Source organism: Theropithecus gelada, chromosome 10 (genome assembly GCF_003255815.1).
Source record: "Theropithecus gelada isolate Dixy chromosome 10, Tgel_1.0, whole genome shotgun sequence".
Lineage (NCBI taxonomy): Eukaryota > Metazoa > Chordata > Mammalia > Primates > Cercopithecidae > Theropithecus > Theropithecus gelada.
In genome coordinates this window covers 66,705,531-66,727,390 of record NC_037678.1, presented here as the reverse complement: position 1 = coordinate 66,727,390, position 21,860 = coordinate 66,705,531, and the positions used below count along the sequence as shown (strand labels likewise).

Below are 21,860 nucleotides of genomic sequence, written 5' to 3'. Positions count from 1 at the left end.
ACTACCTTGTCCCCACTACCTAATAGAGAGCCCAGCATATTGTAGGTGCCAAGAAAAGGTACACTGGATGAATCAATGAACAAAATAAATATACTAATCTATTCTTCCAGTAGTTTGTACGGTAATTGTATGATAGTGATGAAACGGCCTGGGTTTCCTTCAGGCCATGTTTTAACCCTCTTGTTGTCACTGCTGTAGGTCAGAGGCCTGGCTTCAAGTACTGGTATGACAAGGAGTGGCTGAGCAGGGGACATATGCATGGCCTGGCATTTCTAGAAGAGAACTACTCCCATCAGAATGCCAAGAAGATCGTGGCTACCCACCAGCTTCTTGGTGATGTGCAGAGAGTGATTGAGGTTCTGCATGGCCTGCAGCTCAAGATGAGCATCTTGCAGTAAGTGTGGCACCTGCAGTGTTGGGAGCAGTCTGGTTTGGCATGGTCTGGGGGCTGGGTCAATCTGAGAAATTGGAAAGCTACCAAAGCAATCAAATCATAAAACTGACTTTGAGACATTTACTAAAAATTACCAATTATGCGATAAACATTCTTAAAAAAAAAAACTTTATTGAGTAATATCTTACATATAATTAAGTTCATCCATTTTAAGAATTCATTGAATTTTGACATTGTATGCAGCCATGAAGCCACCACCAGAATCAAGACATGGTGTGTGTATTTTGATTTGTTTTTTGTTTTGGTGTACAGTTCTGAGTTTTTGTTTTTGTTTTTGTTTTTTTAAATGGAGTCTCGCTCTGTCACCCACGCTGGAGTGCAGTGGCAAGATCTCAGCTCACTGCAGCCTCCACCTCCTGGGTTCAAGCGATTCTCCCACTTCAGCCTCCTGAGTAGTTGAGACTACAGGCACCTGCCACCACGCCTGGCTAGTTTTTTGTATTTTCTGTAGAGATGGGGTTTTACCATGTTGGCCAGGCTGGTCTTGAACTCCTGACCTCAAGTGATCCACCCACCTCGGGCTCCCAAAGTGCTAGGATTACAGGCATGAGCCACTGCACCTGGCTGAGTTATTTGTTTTTAATTGCTGCAAGATATACATAATATAAAATTTACTATCTTAACCTTTTTCTTTTTTTTGAGACAGCGTCTCACTCTGTTGCCCAGGCTGGAGTGCAGTGGTGCAATCTCGGCTCACTGCAACTTCCGCCTCCCGGATTCAAGTGATTCTCCTGCCTCAGCCTCCTGAGTAACTGGAACTACAGGTGCACACCACCACACCCGGCTAATTTTTGTATTTTTAGTAGAGACAGGGTTTCACCATGTTGGCCAGGCTGGTCTTGAACTCCTGACCTCAGGTGATCCGCCCACCTCGGTCTCCCAAAGTTCTGGGATTCCAGGTGTGAGCCACTGCACCCAGCCCCATGTTAACCATTTTTCAGTGTACAGTTGCACAGTTGCCATTCACGTTGCTTTACAACCAGTCTCTAAAACCCTTGCGAAACTGAAGTTCTATACCCTTTAGCAACAGCTGTCCATTTCCCTTTCCCCAAAGCCCCTGGCAACCACTATCCTACTTTCTGCCTCTCTGAATTTGACTTCTCTAGAGATCTCATGTAAGTGGAGTCATATAGTGTTTGTCTTTTTGTGACTAGCTTATTTCACTTAGAATAATGTCCTCAAAGTTCTTCCATGTTATAGCATATGTAAGAATTTCTTCCTAATAACTCATTTTATGTGTATGCCATATTTTGTTTATCCCTTTCATGCTAAATATTCCTTTTCTTTTTTTAATGACATGGGGTCTTGCTTTATTTCCCAGACTGGAGTGCAGTGGCTACTCACAGGTGCGATCATTTGCAGCCTCAAACTCCTGGGCTCAAGCAACTCAGCTCATTCTTTTTTTTTTTTTTTTTTTCTGAGACAGAGCCTTGCTCTGTCACCCAGGCTGGAGTGCAGTGGCGTGATCTTGGCTCACTGCAACCTCCACCTCCCGGGTTCAAGCAATTCTCCCACCTCAGCCTCCTGGGTAGCTGAGATTACAAGTGCCTGCCACCATGCCCAGCTAATTTTTGTATTTTAAGTAGAGACGGGGTTTCACCATGTTGGCCAGGTGACCTCAAGTGATCTGCCCATCTTGGCCTCTCTAAGTGCTGAGATTACAGGCATGAGCCACCGTGCCCAGGCTTGCCTCAGCTCATTCTAAACGTTCTTGATTGGTAAAGAAGGTAAAATTGAAAAAGCTGCTAGAACAGATATTGTTGGCAGGCCTGTTCTCTAGCACAATGGTTGCTCAGTAAAAATGTCTCTTGGTGGTTTGCTGATACAGAAAAGCTTTAAACCTTTGGAGCTGGCCTTCTGGCTTTTAGTGGCCAGAGAATGAAATTTAGTGTGAATTTCCTCCTGTGGTTGCATTCTATATGTCAGATGACCCAATTTCATGTAAGCTGTGATAAACACATGTGGCTTTTATTGGGGTCTGTTGGCTTTTTGTTGTTATTGTTGTTGAGACAGAGTCTCACTCAGTCACCCAGGTTGGAATGCAGTGGCAGGATCTTGGCTCACTACTACCTCCACCTCCTGGGTTCAAGCGATTCTTCTGCCTCAGACTCCCAAGTAGCTGGGATTACAGGCACATGCCACCACGCCTGGCTAATTTTTGTATTTTTAGTAGAGATGGGGTTTCACCATGTTGGCCAGGCTGGTCCTGAACTCCTGGCCTCAAGTGATCCGCCCACCTCAGCCTCCCAAAGTGCTGGGATTACAGGCGTGAGCCACTGCGTCCGGCCGGTCTCTTGGCTTTTATAACCTACCCTACTTTACCCCATACAGCAACAGGGCCTTGAGTGGGGTAGTGCCTCTTCCATGGCTTCCATGGGTAGAGCCTGGACTAGAATCCAAATCCAGGCTCTGTCAGGTACTTTTCTAACTGTCTCTCTATGTGATACTGCATGACCCTGTGAGCTTTCTTTTGGTTTTAGTATAGTCTGTGTCAGGGACTGCTTTTATTTAAGTTGTAAACAGTGACAGACTAGGGCCATGAGTGAGTTAAGACTTGATAGGCCACTCCTGGTTAGGATTTCCTTTGTGCTGGTTAGTCCTAGAGGAGGCCTGGTGTCAGGCAGAGTGGAGCATCAGGGCCCTGAGATGGCGAGATGGGAATCTGCTTCCTCTTGTGCTCTCTGGCACACAGAGTCCTGGCTTCAAGATCTGAGTTACAAAGGTGGTTGAGGAGGAAACGTTCAACAAGAGTCTGCGTTGGTTTGGGTAAAAGCTGAGCTGCTATAACAAGGACCCCCCAAATAGAGGCTCAAACGAAACAAGTTCCTTTCTCATATAAATGAATGGTTCAAGGCTAGGCAGGGATCTAGGCTAGGTAAGTGGCCTTTCTCCAGGATTCCATCTGTGGGGTTGGGAACTTTGTTTCCTTCTGTCTTACGGCTCCAGCATTCTCTTAGGGTTCCCCTTATCTGCATGGTCTTAGGTTCTTTTTGTCTTATTGTTCTGGTATTCTCTTGGGATTACCCCCATTTGCATGGTTGAAGCAGTTTCACCTGCACCTCAGCCTGCCCCAGTCCCCAGGAGGGGGAAAAGAGAAAAAGAAGAGGGAGGGCAAATAGTTTCTTGGACAGGCCTAATGGCAGGGCAGGCTAGGCAGGTGGCCACAGGCCTGCTTATACTTAGGAGTAGGAGTGGGGGTGGGGATAAAAGGAGAAGGAGAAGTTGGATGCTGGGGCAATTAGCAGTTGCTGTGACAGAATCTGTTGAGGTGAACTGAATCAAATGACAGCCCTAGATAGGATGTCAGAGACTAGCTATTTCCTCACATTTCATAAAATAGGAAAACTTAACCCCATATAAACCAAATGAGTTTGTTTTTATTGAGATGGCAGCAATTAAATGAAGTAGGTGGATGGTGGTCCACGTGAGTGCCTGGGAAACCTTGGGCTACTCCTGATTGTAAACTTTGCTATATTTCTTTTTTTAAATGTGGTTTTTAAAATAATTAATTAATTAATTTATTTATTTATTTATTTTTCTTGAGACGGAGTCTCGCTCTGTCGCCCAGGCTGGAGTGCAGTGGCCGGATCTCAGCTCACTGCAAGCTCTGCCTCCCGGGTTTATGCCATTCTCCTGCCTCAGCCTCCCGAGTAGCTGGGACTACAGGCGTCCGCCACCTCGCCCCGCTAGTTTTTTGTATTTTTTAGTAGAGACGGGGTTTCACTGTGTTAGCCAGGATGGTCTCGATCTCCTGACCTCGTGATCCACCCGTCTCGGCCTCCCAAAGTGCTGGGATTACAGGCTTGAGCCACAGCGCCCGGCCCTTTTTTTTTTTTTTTTTTAAGAGATGGGGTCTTGCTGTGTTGCCCAGGCTGGTCAAGTGATCTACCTGCCTTGCCCTCCCAACGTGCTGGGGTTATAGGTGTGAGCCACTGTGTCTGGCTCATATTTCCTTTATTTTTATTATTTTCTTTTCAACAGTCTTAATAGGGCCGAACTTTTTAAAAATAATAGTTGTTATCCTCCCACCTCAGCTTCCTGAGTAGCTGGGCCTACAGGCGCCTGCATTTCTTTTCATTTGAGGGTTCTGTCAGATGCTGTTCTCTTTTTTCCTTACTGAAATGTCAGTGTTCCTGGAGGCTTGCCCCTTCTTTTTTTGTTTTTGAGACAAGGATCTCACTCTGTCACCCAGGCTGGAGTTCAGTGGTACGATCTCAGCTCACTGAAACTTCTGCCTCCCTAGTTCAAGTGATTCTTATGCCTTAGCCTCTCCAGTAGCTGGGATTATAGGCATGTACCACCGCACCTGGCTAGTTTTCATATTTTTAGTAGAGACTGGGTTTTGCCATGTTGCCCAGGCTGGTCTCGAACTCCTGGGCTCAAGTGTTTTGCCTGCCTCAGCCTCCTAAAGCACTGGGATTACAGGTGTGAGCCACTGTGCCCAGCCCCTTGTCCCTTCTGAATCCTTATCTAGATCCTCTATCTTTATAGAAATGACTTTGTTTGTAGTAGAATTAAATCTGTCTTCTAGCAATTCAGAAGAGGGCATAGGAAGATCTTGGTACTTATTATGAATGGAGAAAAGATCCTGGGAAAGGGGAAGGTGGCCCCAGTGTGTCTCTGTATTCATGGATGGTCTCCGTTGTCACGGGCTCTGGGCTTTTATTCTCAGAAATATTGTTCCCCAGTGACCCGGTGAATTTATTTTCAAAGACAAACAATAAAACTGGGACTAACTAACTTCAGAGCATCTGTCACCATAAAAAACATGGCCTGGATGGCTGTGCTTACCTTCTTCATGATTGACAGGGCTTGCAAGGAAATGGCAGGGTCATGCTTGTGAGGAGTAGCACCTTCAGATCCCAGCTGGAATGGTGAAAATTGTAGGTGGGAGGAAGCAAAGACTTTAATGGATTTTTTAATAAAGAGCAGGTCTGTACTCTGGCTCGTGTGTTACATGTTAACAGGTAGTGGACCTGAAAGTTAACGATGACTCCCATTTCCCCTGAGCAATTGTGATTTCAGTGGTATGTCTGGGTCCTGAGTAGGTTCCTGGGACAGGCTGATAACCTGTCTGGAGGTGTCCCAAACAATTGATGCCAATTGTTTCCCCCTCTTCCTCAGTGGCTAGCAGTGGTATGGGATTGCTGGAGTAGGAGAGCTGAGACGGGATAGTTGTAGGCCCTTGGGAGCAGAATTTTAGTTCTGTAACATCACTCTGTGCCTTCATGTATATGGCCACTTCCACTTTCACAGGAAGGTACAGGAAGGCATCCACAACATTTTATGTGCACATACATGGAAGCACAGCTTTCAGTAGATGCTCACAGGAGTCTGTGGCCCTAAAAAGGGTAAGAATCCCTGTTCTTTTCTTCAATAACAAACTTTTTTCTTTGGAATGGTGAAAACAAAGTTTCAGAATAATTTTTAGAAGCTTTATCATTAATGGCCTATACATAAATGACAGTTGATTTTATTTTTGTAACCCCTGGGTAATCATTGCATTTTTGTAATTGAATGCCATTACATGCTGGGATCATTGTAACTGTTTATTAATAAGTTAAGCTTATTTTTAGTAAGTCACATTTGAAGAGCACTTTAGGCCACCATTAAATCACTTAATTGTTATGAAACTCAGTGGTTGATGGTGTTGGCAAAAAGAGTCAAATTCTGTAAAATACTTGAAGAGATTTATTCTGAGCCAAATATGAGGACCTTGACTTGTGAGACAGCCTCAGGAGGTCCTGAGAACATGAGCCCAAGGTGGTCAGGCTACATACAGGCTACATACATTTTAGGGAGACATAAGACATCAATACATATAAGAAGTACATTGGTTGGGTCCAGAAAGGCAGGACAACTTGAGGGGTGGGTGGGCTTCCAGGTCATAGGTAGATTCAAAGATTTTCTGATTGGCAATTGATTGAAAGAGTTAAGTTATTATCTAAAGAGTTAAGTTATTATCTAAAGGCCTGTCGCCAGGTGCAGTGGCCCATGCCTTTGGGCTCCCAGAACTTTGGGAGACTGAGGTGGATGGATCACCTGAGGTCGGGAGTTCAAGACCAACATGGAGAAACCACATCCCTACTAAAAATACAAAATTAGCTGGGCATGGTGGTGCATGCCTGTAATCCCAGCTACTTGGGAGGCTGAGGCAGGAGAATTGCTTGAACCTGGAGGCAGAGGTTGCAGTGAGCTGAGATTGCACCATTGCACTCCAGCCTGGGCAACAAGAGCGAAACTCTGTCAAAAAAAAAGAAGAAAGAAAGAGAGAGAGGTAGAAAAGGAAGGAAGGAAGGAAAAAGAAGAAAGAAAGAAAGAAGGAAAGAAAGAAAGAAGAAGGAAGAAAGAGAAAGTGGAGGAAGGGGAGGGAAGGGAGAAAGAGAAAAGGAAGGGAAGGAGGAAGAGAAAAGGAAGGGAAGGGAGGAAGAGAAAAGGAAGGAAAGAAAGGAAAAGGAAAGGAAGGAAGGAAGAGAAAAGAAAGGGAAGGAAGAGAAAAGGAAGGAAAGGAAGGAAGACAAAAGGAAGGAAAGGAAGGAAGAAAGAGAAAAGGAAAGAAGGAAGACAAAAGGAAGGAAAGGAAGAAGAAAGAGAAAAGGAAGGAAGGAAAGAAAGAGAAAGAAAGAAAAGAAAGGAAGGAGGGAAAGAAAGAAAACAAAGGAAAGAAAGGAAGGAAGAAAGGAGTGTCTGGGTTAAAATAAGGGGTCGTGGAGACCAGAGTTCTTACTATGTAGATGAAGCCTCCAGGTAGCAGGCTTCAGAGAGAATAGATCGTAAATGTTTCTTATCAGACCTAAAAAGGTGCCAGACTCTTACTTAATTTTCTCCTGGAACAGGAAAAGACCTGGAAAGGAAAGGGGATTCTCTATAGAATGTGATTTCCCCACAAGAGACAGCTTTGCAGGGCTAGTTCAAAATATGTCAAAGAAATATATTTTGGGGTAAAATACTTTGATTTATTGCAGTACCTGCTATCTGTTATGTTGGTATCTTATTGCTACAAACAGTCTGTTTTGTCAGTCTTAGGGTCTCTGTTTTAATGTTAATGCTGGTCAGTTGTGCATGAATTCCAAAGGTAGAAGGCTTGTCTGATTCCCTTCCCATCGTGGCCTGAACTAGTTTTTCAGGTTAATGTTGGAATGCTCTTGGCTAAGAGGGGTCCATTCAAGTTGGTTGAGGGGCTTAGAATTTTATTTTTGGTTTACAATAGCAGACAGATCAGACAGATAATTAGCCCAGTTTCACAGAGGAGGAAGTAGGAATGAGGCTGGTTGAGTGAGTTGTCCCAGAGTTGAAATCCATTCAGGTCTTCTGAGTGAGAGTCCAGTCCCACTCACCGTGTGTGACCACAGTGGAAGCTCACTAAGGAGTGGTCTCCTAGGAGACCACAGATTCACATTCCCTCTTGTTTAGCAAATGGTAGTGTGTGGTCAGATGGCCTAGGTGGAGCTGCTGTCCCTACTGGGAGAGTATTTAGGAATTGGGAACCCCTGCAATGGTCCAGTTACTCCAAAACCCATGCCCTCTTTGTCCTCTCAACAGAAGCCGGGAGCATCCTGATCTGCCACTGTGGTGCCAGCCTTGGAAACAGCACTCAGGGGAAGGGAGATCTCAATTCAAAAACATCCCTGTCACTGACACCAGGAGCAAGGAGGAAGCCCCAAGCTATAGAACTTTGAACGGGGCAGTGGAGAAGCCCAGGCCCCTGGCCCTGCCCCTGCCGCGTTCTGTGGAGGAGTCCTATATCACCAGTGAGCACTGCTACCAGAAGCCCCGTGCCTACTACCCTGCCGTGGAGCAGAAGCTGGTGGTGGAGACGAGGGGCTCTGCCCTCGACGATGCGGTCAACCCCCTCCACGAGAACGGCAATGATTCCCTCTCCCCGCGCCTGGGCTGGCCTCTAGACCAAGACAGGAGCAGGGGGGACAGTGACCCCAAACCCAGCTCCCCAAAGGTATGTGGCTGGCTTGTACTTGTTCTTCATTCATTGCGTGAGTGCTTGTAAGTTCTCCTCCTAGGTCTGAATGTTCTATGGAAGATATTTATTAATAAAACTGTATTTAAATTTGCTTACCATAGATATTTTGGTAAGCAAATGGGTGCAAAGTCAGGAGAGCCCACTTAAGCCAAAGATCCTAGGTTCCAGGAAGCACCCACAAAATGGCATAGTCAAGAGTGGTGGGTCGTGGGGGCGTGGGTGCAGAGGAAGGGAGAGGTGGGAAGTAGCAAGGAGAATTGGGTTAGGAAAACTCATCTTTTCTTTAAGGCAGTTTGCATTATAATTGCACCTAGATGTTAATTCTTAGCATGAGCAAACAATGAGTCAAATGTTTTGTTAGGCAGAATTTTTTCAATCCAGTTGTATGATAGCTTTATTTTGACTTCTAACTTTGAAGCCCTGTGGTAGAAATGGTACACTTTGTCAAAATATTGCTGGTTTCATCAGTTTTCCCAAGAACCACTTTTGGTTTTTTTGTTATTCAAGTCACTCTCTTCTAGAACCCCCTTGTGTCACCTCATTGCCGGTGTTTTCATCTCTAACTGCTCACTAGGCTCATTGTGCCCTGTCCTCAGTTGTCAGTGAGGCTTTGTATGATTTGAGAGTTCCTCTGCCTCATCATCCTTACTTCCCAGACTTTCTCCTGCAGGTTGGTGTCACCAGCGTTAAATACATTGCTGCATGGTGCCAAGGGGATCCTAGATTACAAGCCCCTCAAGGGAGGGGATTGTACCTCATTCATCCTTGTGCCCTTGACTGTGTCTAAACAGTGTTGGGCAAGGTGGTAAGGACACAGTCTTGAGACAGATGCAGTTTCAGTTCTGGGCTCAGCCCCTTACTGTGATTCTGAGTGGGTTACTTCACCTTCCTGACCAGACCTGTTTTCTTGCCTGTAGAATGGGGCCAGTGAAGCCCCCTCAGTTACTGTGGAACGTATTTGTGAAAATCCCTCAGCACATTGTTTTGCACATAGTAAGTACTAAATAAATATTGGCTAGAATCTATTTCATTTCAAATGGATGAATGAAAGGTTGAGTTACCAAATCCTAGAAAAGGTTTGTGGTCCTATGGATCAGGCAGGTTTCCTAGAGGTATCTGGCACATAAAACAAAGTCAGAAATACTGGGCTGCAGCAAAGCAACCAGGGTTAACAGTCTCTTCCATTGATTGTAAGCTGACCTTGCTTTTATGTGCCTTACCCTATATCATCCTTGTGAACCTTCCAAATAGGTTTTACTACCCCCATCCTTCCACTGAGGGAGCAGAGGCTCAGGGACATGAAGTAGTCCATCCAGACTTGCACATTCAGCAGGAGATGGAGCTGAGACTTGAAACTCGTTGGTGTGACTCCCGTGTACTAACCCTCGTCTGCACTAGCCCTGCTCTAATCAGCTCTCAGGGCTCTGAAAGCCATTCTGTGAGGCTAGGACATTGGCCCAGTCAGTAGGAAGCAGCTGTGGGTCCCCGAGCTAGAGTGCTACCTTGAGGTCATTGGAATTGGTACAGTGGGCAAGCTTCTGCCCAGTTCCGAAGTAGGAAATAGGAAAGGGAGGTAGGAATTTGGAGTATTGAAACTGCAGCTAGTATTTCAGATGGCTGCAAACGCTGGCTGGTTGAAAAATGGGCCAGGGGCTATCTCCATTCAGTAATTTCCATGCCATTGCATCCCCAGGTGAAGGAATATGTCTCCAAAAAGGCCCTACCAGAGGAAGCCCCTGCTCGGAAGCTGCTGGACAGAGGTGGAGAGGGGCTGCTGAGCTCCCAGCACCAGTGGCAGTTTAACCTGCTGACCCACGTGGAATCTCTTCAGGATGAAGTGACGCACAGGATGGACTCCATTGAGAAGGAGCTGGATGGTAGGGCTCCCTCCTTGGCCACCTGTGCATTGGCATGCACTCTGAGCACCCCCAGACGAGCGGCTTTCTGAACCCCCCAATCTGAGTTTACAGGGACCACTGTACTCTTTGCTTCTCTTCTTTTCAGCCTCTCCCCACCTCCATTCTCCCCTCAGGATGGACGAGCCTTACTTTTAGTATTTATCAGGTGCAAGATCTGCATGATGTTGGGTCCTGCCTCGCTTGTCTGACTGACCCCTTCTGTGAAGTTGAGTATGCAGAGAGAGGGCAACTGGCAGTCCTGCTTGCAGGAAATGTGTGATCTAAGCGAATCTTTACAAACAAGTTCTGTGAGAAATTAAAATTTTGACTTGAGTTTTAGGGTATCTGAGGATTTAATCTGAAAAACCTCTTATTTCAATCTTTGATAAAATCTAAAATGAAGCTTTCTGCTCGTAAGCCAATAGAGATTTGAGAATTTGCCTGAGTCATTTGTGTAGCCCCAGGTATTCCTCCCAGATATTGGTGGTCACGGACAGGCCTGGAGGGTCAAACCTGTAATGATGAATACGATCAAGTTCAGTCTCTCTCCAGGAAGTTGACGGTTTGGGTTGTTGGAATATTCCCTAATTATTTGTTTTCATGTTAAAAATGGAGCCGAGTTAAGAAAGAAATGTTTGAGGATTCTGGGTACAGTCCGGCTATGATTTTTTACTGTAACTGGGAATATAAAACATACATGAAATAACTCAGAAGAAATGCCATCTGTTATACAAGTGAGGGCCATGAGGTGTGGCCAGGACACATGTGGCTGATGCCATGCCAGGGGAGGAGAGTGCTAACAGGAGGGCTTCCTAAAACTGCTGAGACTGAAGTTGAGCTTTAAGGAGAATGATGGTGTTTCCTACTGGAGATGATCTGGCTCGACTGGAAAAAGGGTTGCCCTGCTGGAGGACAGTGAGAGAGACAGCAAGACCTAGGCTGGGTGTGGTGGCTCACACCTATAATCTCAGTACTTTGGGAGGTCAAGGTGGGAGGATTGCCTCAGGCCAGCCTGGGCATCACAGTCTCTATAAAAAATAAAATTAAATTTACAAGAAAAAAACAAACAACCCCATCAAAAAGTGGGCAAAGGATATGAACAGACAGTTCTCAAAAGAAGACATTCATACAGCCAACAGACATATGAAAAAATGCTCATCATCACTGGCCATCAGAGAAATGCAAATCAAAACCACAATGAGATATACCATCTCACACCAGTTAGAATGGCGATCATTAAAAAGTCAGGAAACAACAGGTGCTGGAGAGGATGTGGAGAAATAGGAACACTTTTACACTGTTGGTGGGATTGTAAACTAGTTCAACCATTATGGAAAACAGTATGGCGATTCCTCAAGGATCTAGAACTAGAAGTACCATATGACCCAGCCATCCCATTACTGGGTATATACCCAAAGGATTATAAATCATGCTGCTATAAAGACACATGCACACGTATGTTTATTGAGGCACTATTCACAATAGCAAAGACTTGGAATCAACCCAAATGTCCATCAGTGACAGACTGGATTAAGAAAATGTGGCACATATACACCATGGAATACTATGCAGCCATAAAAAAGGATGAGTTTGTGTCCTTTGTAGGCACATGGATGAAAACCATCATTCTCAGCAAACTATTGCAAGAACAGAAAACCAAACACCGCATGTTCTCACTCATAGGTGGGAACTGAACAATGAGATCACTTGAACTCGGGAAGGGGAACATCATACACTGGGGCCTATCATAGGGAGGGGAGAGGGGGGAGGGATTGCATTGGGAGTTATACCTGATGTAAATGACAAGTTGATGGGTGCTGACGAGTTGATGGGTGCAGCATGCCAACATGGCACAAGTATACATATGTAACAAACCTGCACATTATGCACATGTACCCTAGAACTTAAAGTATAATAATAAAAAATAAATAAATAAAATAAAATAAAATTAGCCAAGTGTAGGGGTGGAGTCCCAGCTACTTGGGAGGCTGAGGTGGGAGGACTGCTTGAGTCCAGGAGTTGGAGGCTGTAGTGAGCTGTGATTATGCCACTGTACTCCAGCCTGTGTAACACAGACCCTGTCTCTAAAAAAATAAACTAAAAAAAGGAATTGTAACTGATGCCACTGTCTGAAAAACATATTATTAGAGAGCTGAAGGAGGATATAATGCTAGACAAAAAAGTGTAGCTCTTGAGAGAATAGCAGTAGGAGTGGCTCCGAGCCCCTGAAAATAGGATTATCACCATGGAAACAGGGTGAATGTTTGGTTGTTGCCACAGGGACCTTCTCTGAGGGGAGAAGTTAAAGTCTACTCACATCTTACCTCCTTAATCCTCTCTTCAGCCAGGTTTAGCCTCTCTAGCCCTGGACGTGCCGAATGGGCAATGTGGCAAAGATGGTAGGCCTGAATGCCCTTCTTTGGCCTCTTGTATGTCTCGCCAACTCAGAGTCACATATTCTGTACATTTCTAAGACTCTAGGCCCTGAGAGAGATACCAAGCATTAAAATAAATGATAAAGCTTAAAGATTTTGTTTAGGTAAACAGACTTTTGCATAGTATTTAAGAGTAATCAGAATCCCTTTTTAGGGAATCAACTCTTTATTTAAACACCAAGATAAACTAAGCTTTCATAACTAAGTTTTTAAATAGGAATTTGGACGTAACATTCCTTTTTTAAAAAGCTGGCCTGCTTAGCCAGGTGTGGTGGTGCACAACTGTAATCCTAGCTACTCGGGAGGCTGAAGCAGGAAAATTACTTGAACCTAGGAGGCGGAGGTTGCAGTGAGCTGAGATCATATCACTGTCCTCCACACTGGGCAACAGAGCAAGACTCAGTCTGAAAAATAAAAAATTTTTAAAAATTTAAAAGCTGGCTTGGCGTAGTGGCTCACCCTTGTAATCCCAGTGCTTTGGGAGGCCAAGGCAAGAGGATCACTTGAGGCCAGGAGTTCAAGGTTACAGTGAGCTATGATCGTGTCACCATACTCCAGCGTGGGTGACAGAGCAAGACCCCATTTCTTTAAAAAAAAAAAAAAAAAAAAAAAAGCCTAGTAAGCTATTAAATGAAGTGTGTGTGTGTGTGTATATATATATATATATATAATGCCATTGTTTTACAATTGGCCATTATTTAATTATTTATGTAGTTATGTGAACAGTACTTTATTTTATAGCAGGACGAGTGGCAGACAAAACTCCTCAGACACCGAGTTAAAGAAGGAAGGGGTTTATTCGGCCGGGGGCATCGGCAAGACTTTTGTCTCAAGAGCCGAGCTCCCCGAGTGAGCAATTCCTGTCCCTTTTAAGGGCTCACAACTCTAAGGGGGTGCCTGTGAGAGGGTCGTGATTGATTGAGCAAGCAGGGGGTATGTGACTGGAGGCTGCATGCACCAGTAATTAGATCGGAACAAAACAGGATAGGGATTTTCACAGTGTATTTCTCTACAATGTCTGTAGCCTATAGATAACAGAACCAATTAGGTCGGGGTCGATCTTTAACTACCAGGCCCAGGGTGCGGCGCCAGGCTGTCTGCCTGTGGATTTCATTTCTGCCTTTTAGTTTTTACTTCTTCTTTCTTTGGAGGCAGAAATTGGGCATAAGACAATATGAGGGGTGGTCTCCTCCCTTAATTAATTAATTAATTAATTTATTTATTTTTGAGACGGAGTCTCAGTCTGCTGCCCAGAGTAGAGTGTAGTGGCATGATCTCAGCTCACCATAACCTCCACCTCCTGGGTTCAAGCGATTCTCCTGCCTCAGTCTCCTGAGTAACTGGGATTACAGGCGCGCGCTGCCATGCCTGGCTAATTTTTGTATTTTTAATAGAGACGGGGTTTCACTATGTCGGTCAGGCTGATCTTGAAGTCCTGACCTTGTGATCCGCCTGCCTCGGCTTCCCAAAGTGCTGGGATTACAGGCGTGAGCCACTGTGCCCGGCCTGAAGAGTACTTTAAAAGACAAAGGATATTTAATGACCATGAAAAGTAAAAAAGTCTTTTGGCATTAGAGATATTATTTTCTTAAATAAAAAATATTGCCTTGATGAGCAGTGGTATCTATACAGATGATCTTAGTGTATTTGAACAGAAATTTTTCCTCTGTAACCTTCTGTCTTGCTAGCAACCAGTATACTAGTTGGAAGCTGTTCTGCATCTTTAAAAGAGACACTTGGGATGGTGCAGCACATGGTGTGGACAGGCTGGCCTGCTGGATGCTGGGGTCCAGAGGAGATGCTGTTGACTTCCCACAGTCCTGGCTTTGTTCTTCAGCCCAGCAGACCTAGACAGACACCTTCCATCCCAGGCATTCCACACACTCCTGTTAACCAAGCTCAGGCACTACTGAGTAGCTTAGACTCTTCCAGTCTGAGTGTTGGTGCACCTTCATACTGTGCATGCCTCCTGGGCCACTGTAGTATCAGGATGTCTTTGGTGAGCCTGGAACTAGATCTGAGGTGGTTAGGGTGACCTTAAGAGGGGCGTCTCAGCAACTGTAGGATCATAGGATCATCTTGCAAAAGATTGACTGACTCTCTTTGCTGTTGGAATGACCCATCCAGTCTTGACTGCCTTTTCTCCATTTATTTATTTATTTATTTATTTATTTATTTATTTATTTAGAGATGGGGTCTCACTCTTTCTCGCCCAGGCTGGAGTACAGTGGCATCATCTCGGCTTACTGAAGCCTCTGCCTGCCAGTTTCAAGCAATTCTCCCTTCCTCAGTCTTCCAAGTAGCAGGCAGACGCCTGCCACCACACCCGGCTAATTTTGTATTTTAAATAGAGATGGGTTTCACCATGTTGGCCAGGCTGGTCTTGAATTCCTGACCTCAGGTGATCCACCTCCCTCGACCTCCCAAAGTGTTGGGATTACAGGTGTGAGCCACCGTGCCCGGCCTCTTCATTTATTCTTGTGCCTGTTTGCTGAGCAGTCCCCTGTCTCCTTCTTGTTTTGTTTTGTTTTGTTTAAAGACTTACTGGTGTTTTGAAACTGGTCACTATGCAGTTTTCTTGCTCAGGAGGCCACTAGTTCCTCTCACGTGACTGATCTTTTACTCTTGGTTTTCAAGCTTAAGTCTAAGGAGGCAGTCTTATTTTTCTTATTTCCCAAGTCCTTGTACTTGCTGGAATTAGGAAGAGAGAGGGTTCCTCCTTCTTGGAACCCCCAAATACCAACAAGAAATATGATGGAGGAGGATAAGCTACACAGGGTCCAGAGCAATGGGTGGGGCACTTTGCTGCACCACACATTCCTTCTCTCGCTGTGTTTGTTGCAGGCTTGCGACGTTTCAGACACAGGTGAGTGTTAGGGATATAGTGGCAAGCAAGGCAGACTCAGCCTTTGTCCTCATGGAACTTGATCTAGTGGAAGAGACAGATATTAATCAAATCATCCCATTACCTGTAATTACAAACCATAGTAAATGCTCAAAGGAGAACACATGATACCATAGCACCTGTAACACAAGGACCAGATTCAGGGTATGGGATTGGGGAAGGCTTCCCTAAAGAATAGCTCACAGGAAACAGAGGATTTAGAAAGGTGGAGAGGAAGGTAGGGCTGAGTCTTGAGGACAGGAGAGGACTGTGCAGTAGGTTGCAGGCTGCTTGATGATGAGGTACTGGATGGGCCTTCCTTTTGCTGCACTCCAGGGTCCAGAAGGTGATCAGTACAGGTTGGTGCATGGACTAGAAAGGCTTTAGGCAGGCTGGGAAAGCACAGGGGCTACCTGCAGGGGGTGGTTCTTGTCAAAGGTGCAGGGTTCCCAGATGGTCTCTCCCCAAATGCCAGAGCTTTAGGGGGTAGCTTGGGGAAGAACAAACATCTTTCTGTAGAGAAATACTTGTTCTCACAAGCGAGACAGCTTTCTAGATATTGAATCAATAATGATAATGTTAATTAATACCTGAAATCTTACATTAAATATTTAAAGGGGCTGGGCATGGTGGCTTATGCCTATAATCCTAGCACTTTGAGAGGCCAAGGTGGGTGGATCACCTGAGGTCAGGAGTTCGAGACCAGCCTGGCCAACATGACGAAACCCCGTCTCTAATAAAAATACAAAAATTAGCCAGGCGTAGTGGCCTGTGCCTGTAATACCAGCTACTCAGGAGGCTAAGGCAGGAGAATCGCCTGTACTCAGGAGGCGAAGGTTGCAATGAGTCGAGATCATGACATTGTACTCCAGCCCAGGCAACAAGAGCGAAACGCTGTCTCAAAAGAAAAAAAAAAAGCCACGCCCAGTGGCTCATGCCTGTAATCCTAGCACTTTGGGAGGCCAAGGTGGGTGGATCACCTGAGGTCGGGAGTTTGAGACCAAAATACAGAAATTCGCTGGGCGTGGTGGCACATGCCTGTAATCCCACCTACTTGGGAGGCTGAGGCAGGAGAATCTCTTGAACCTAGGAGGCAGAGATTGCAGTGAACTGAGATCGCGCCACTGCACTCCAGCCTGGGTGACACAGTGAGACTCCATCTCAAAAAAAAAAAAAAAAAATTAAAGGGAGAAAATAATATCAGAGTATTCTGTGCCACTGATGATTATGTGTCAATCAGGAATTAATATGAAGCAAATCAGAGTTTATGATGATACAAATAGACCTTTTCAAGACCCTGTAGATTTTCATTTTTCTTGACAGGATGCTAAAACACCAGCCTCTGATTTTCAGCATGGGAAAGCTTTTTATTTTTTATTTTATTTACTTATTTATCTTTTATTTCTTTGAGATGGAGTCTCGCTTTGTTGCCAGGCTGGAGTGCAGTGGCGTGATCTCGGCTCACTGCAACCTCTGCCTCCCGGGTTCAAGCAATTCTCCTGCCTCAGCCTCCCGAGTAGCTGGGACTACAGGCGCATGCCACCACGCCTGGCTAATTTTTGTATTTTTAGTGGAGATGGGGTTTCACCACATTGGCCAAGATACTCTCGATCTCTTGACCTTGTGATCTGCCCGCCTTGACCTCCCAAAGTGCTGGGATTATAGGCACGTGCCACCGCGCCCGACTGGGAAAGCTTTTTAAAGAGTGAGTAGTAACACTCAGAAAGGTGCTTCCTTCCGAGACTCCTAGACTCTGGTAACAGTAGCCTCTGGCAATGTGTGGCTGTTTAACCAAAATTGAATAAAATTTAAAATTCAGTTCCTCAGTTGCACTAGCAATGTTTCCAGCGCTCAATAGCTGCATATGGCTAGTGGCTACTATATTGGATGACACAAACTCGCACCATTTCCATCATCGCAGGAAGTTCTTTTGGACTGTGTTGCTCTAAAGCATTTGAGTTTTGTCCTGGGAGTACCACTTTGCAGAGCAGGTGTTGACACAGTGTTGGCTGAAATGGCCCTTCCTCCCTTGCCTATGAATGGTCTGATGGAATAAGGTGCTGAAATGCTTGCGGATGTTCTTGCAAATCAAGTGTTGGGAGCTCACTGGGTCTCATTTCTCTCTTCTGCCGACAGTGTTGGAGAGCTGGCTGGACTACACTGGGGAACTGGAGCCCCCTGAGCCACTGGCCAGGCTTCCGCAGCTCAAGCATTGTATCAAGCAGCTGCTGACGGACCTGGGCAAGGTGCAGCAGATCGCCCTCTGCTGCTCAACATGAAACTGGGCACCCAAAACTCATGGGAGCACAATCCTGGGGCACCTGCAGGAGGAGCTTCGCATATTTAAATAAATAAACCTAGCATGCTGAATGCACGTGACACCGACTGACTTCAGGGATCTGGGCCAGGAGTGTGATGGACATTGGACAAAGAGGCCATTTTGGCTGTGGGAGGACACTCTGATCTCGAAGCCTACCATAAAGGTAGCAAATAGACTCGGGATTCCCTTCTTCTGTGCACATCATTGAATGAAGGGAGTCTTTTTGCACAAACTTCACTTGAAATCGTGCCACTGATGATAAATGGAATGAGAGCCAAAAAAGTTTAGTTGGAGACAGTTGTAAATTCAATTTGCAGTTTATTTAATTGACTTTTCTGTCAGGTTTGGGCACATGCCAACTCCCTGGTTTCTTCCTGGCATGGTGTTTGGGCAGCAGGCATCATTTTCCTTTTCTAGCTTCATGGGAATGTTGTGAGCTCACCACGCTGTGGAGGTTGGGAAGGAGCAGAGTCTTGGCTGCCCTGCTTTCTCCTTAGGACTCTTCACTTTTCTCACCACATCTCTTGCATGACTTCATGGTACTGGGGACAAGTTTGTATGCTTTCACCCCAGAGCTGGCTGTGTTATGGCTTTTGTAGCAGAGCCCATACAGCCTATGGAAGAACTAGAATCTCACAGTAATAAAAATCTAGGAGGAATTCCAAACTGAAGCAGGCAGGGTCTGGAACCCAAAGGACAGCATTTTCTACCCATTTCTTAATATTGACAGCTTCCCCGTTCTATTTAATGTCCAAAAATGTTTCCCAAAATTTCAAACTCTTTCACTGTAAAGATTTGTTACAAAGAATGTGGTTTGGGGAATTACCTTATTTTATATTGTTGTAAACAAACTTCAAATTATACATGTGCCGCTTTTCTCCTTCCTGAAGGGTATGTTCAGTAGTCAGCGTTTTCAGAATTGTTTTGTTACTATAGTTTAACATTTTAAATTTCCTGTTTGTATTATTTTGTGAGATCAAGGTGATTATGCTGCTTAAGGTCCAGGTACAACCTATTTGTACCTTTTGAGACAATATTTGTGTTACTTTTGCAGGTTACGGTTCCACATGTAATTGCTATATTTTGTTTTGTTTTTCCTTACTAGGCAAAGTTAAAATGTTCCATGCTTTGAGGAGTGACCCATTTCACTACTTCGTTTTCTTATCACTAAAGGCAAAAATCAAAGCACAGTTGTCCATTAACTCTTATAAGTTAATTATGGGTTTATGAGTCTGTAATGTTATATGCTGCAAACATTTACTATGTAAACGTGAAGTAGCCAGTAATATCTCAATAGTAGTAACAGTATCTTTAGCGACCTTTGGAATAGTTAAGCACAGGTCATTGTGGACATGAATTCAGGCCTCTGTACTAAAATCTATTTCAGGGAATGTTCTGTCTAGTGATTTGCTCACCATTTGATATATAATGAATTATAGGACAAGTATAAACTGATCTGCTATAGCTGATCCATCAGAGAGAATACATGTGGCTATAACATCTATAACTGACGATTCCTCTACAAGAGGCTGTTTCTCACTGCTAACGTTGGTATTTCTGGCGTGGGAAGAAATGCACAGGCGTGCATGGCATGTATGTTCAGACAGCTGCACTGTAAGAGTTCTGTTATGCAGTCTGAAAAGGGAAGAAGCAGGATGGCTTTCCGTAGCCACAACTGTGAGGTGTGATGATTGTTGTATTATTAGATTACTGATATTTCTTTTCTGAAAATACATTTGAGTTTTAATCACATCTGTGGAAGCTGTAACTTTTAAGGTAGTCAATTTCATGTCTTGTTCAACAATGGAAGCAGAAACTGAATTGCCCTAATTTTGCCGACTGGCCATTATTGGGTTTATTGTTTAAGTTTTTGGTAAAGGAAGTAATCCCATTTCATTCATTGTGACTTTTGTTCTTAGGGAAGCAGAGAAGATTCCCCAAGTTCTTGTAACCTCAGTGTGCTTCCCTAATTTAAAGCCATGTTGAGGGGCTCCATTCCCAATTCCTGGGTCAAGGTGAATTAACCCTAAGTTGGAGCACTGGAAACCGTTATTTGCAAACATTGCTGTTACCATTTAGAAATATGTGCACTACCAGCCGGGTGCGGTGGCTCATGCCTGTAATCCCAGCACTTTGGGAGGCTGAGGCGGGTGGATCACCTGAGGTCAGGAGTTTGAGACCAGCCTGGCCAACAGGGTGAAACCCCTTCTCTACTAAAAATACAAAAATTAGCCAGGCGTGGTGGCGGGCGCCTGTAATCTCAGCTACTCGGGAGGCTGAAGCAGGAGAACTGCTGGAACCTAGGAGGCAGAGGTTGCAGTGAGCCGCCGAGATCGTGCCTTTGCACTCCAGCCCGGGTGACAACTACAAGACTCCGTCTCAAAAAAAAAAAAAAAGAAAAAGAAAAAAAAGAAGTATGTGCACTACCTAAGTTTTGTCTTTTGAGAAAAACTATCCACCTATAAAAAATTACCTTGACAAAAATAGTTCCGCTTTGACTAATCATTTTGTTTCTTTAAGTGGTAAGTATATGCAAGGTGGATCCTTGATGAGCCAACATTGCACTGTGGATACATACCTATGTTTACGCGCTATTAGAACAGAAGGCGCTGTATATAGAAATGTTGCTTTGAAGCAATATTTGCAAAACATGCAAACTTCTGTATCTGTATTTGGAAAAAATAAAACAGGTTCTTGTTGCTATGTTTCAGTTACATATTGTTGAGTTACAGTCATGCATCACATAATGTTTCTGTCAACCATGGACCCCATACGCAGGGTGGTCCCATAAGATTATAATGGAGCTGAAAAATTCCTATCACTTAGTGATGTCCTGATGGTCGTACTACATAGACCTCGGCTAATGTGTGGATTTGTCTTAGTGTTTAACAAAAATCTAAAAAGTAAAATATATATAAAAAAATTAAACTAGAAGAAAACTCATAGAATAAGGATATAAAGAAAATATATTTGTATAGTTGTACCATGTGTGTAAACACAAAGTGTTATTACAGAAGTCAAAGTTAAAATTTAAAAGCTTACAAAGTAAAAAAGTTGGTCAGGCAGGGTGCCTCAGATCTATAATCCTACCACTTAGGGAGGCTGAGGCTGGAGACCCTGTCTCTAAATAAAAGGCTGGGTGCTGTCACTCATGCTTGTAACCCCAGCGCTTTGGGAGGCCAAGGTGGCCAGATCGCCTGCGGTCAGGAGTTCAAGACTGGCCTGGCCAACATGGCAAAACCCCATCTCTACTAAGAATACAAAAATTAGCATGGTGGCGCATGCCTGTAGTCCCAGCTACTCAGGAGGCTGAGGTAGGAGAATCACTTGAACCCGGGAGGAGGGGGTTGCAGTGAGCCAAGATCCTACCACTGCACTCCAGCCTGGGCAACAGAGTGAAACTCTGTCTCAACAAAACGAAAAACAAAAACAAAAAGTTATCATGAACTAAGGCTAATTTATTATTGAAGAAAGAAAGTTTAAAAAATCAGTTTAGTACTAGCCGAGCGAGGTGGCGGGCGCCTGTAGTCCCAGCTACTCCGGAGGCTGAGGCAGGAGAATGGCGGGAACCCGGGAGGCGGAGCTTGCAGTGAGCTGAGATCCGGCCACTGCACTCCAGCCTGGGCGACAGAGCCAGACTCAGTCTCAAAAAAAAAAAAAAAAAATTCAGTTTAGTAGTGACCAGCCTGGGCAACATGGTGAAACCCCATCTCTACAAAAATTAGCTGGGCATGGTGGCAGGTGCCTGTATTCCTAGGTACTTGGGAGGCTGAGGCAGGAGGATCACCTGGGCCTGGGAGCCAGAAGTTACAGTGAACCTAGATTGTGCCTCTGTACTCCAGCCTGGGCAACAAAGTGAGATCCTGTCTCAAAAAAAAAAAATTTAGTCAA

At 44.7% G+C, this 21,860-nt stretch overlaps 1 protein-coding gene across 1 annotated transcript in view; it reads left to right on the top strand.

Moving 5' to 3' along the window:
* PHF20 (PHD finger protein 20) overlaps nt 1-20,672 on the top strand; it is a 185,535-nt gene extending 164,863 nt beyond the window's left edge. Inside the window, exons 15-18 of the mRNA XM_025398902.1 lie at nt 199-394; nt 7,997-8,408; nt 10,126-10,309; nt 17,786-20,672. Of these exons, the coding sequence (XP_025254687.1) occupies nt 199-394; nt 7,997-8,408; nt 10,126-10,309; nt 17,786-17,928 (935 nt within the window). The 3' untranslated portion in view covers nt 17,929-20,672. The remainder of the gene's footprint in view (nt 1-198; nt 395-7,996; nt 8,409-10,125; nt 10,310-17,785) is intronic.
* The last annotated feature ends 1,188 nt before the right edge of the window (nt 20,673-21,860 follow it).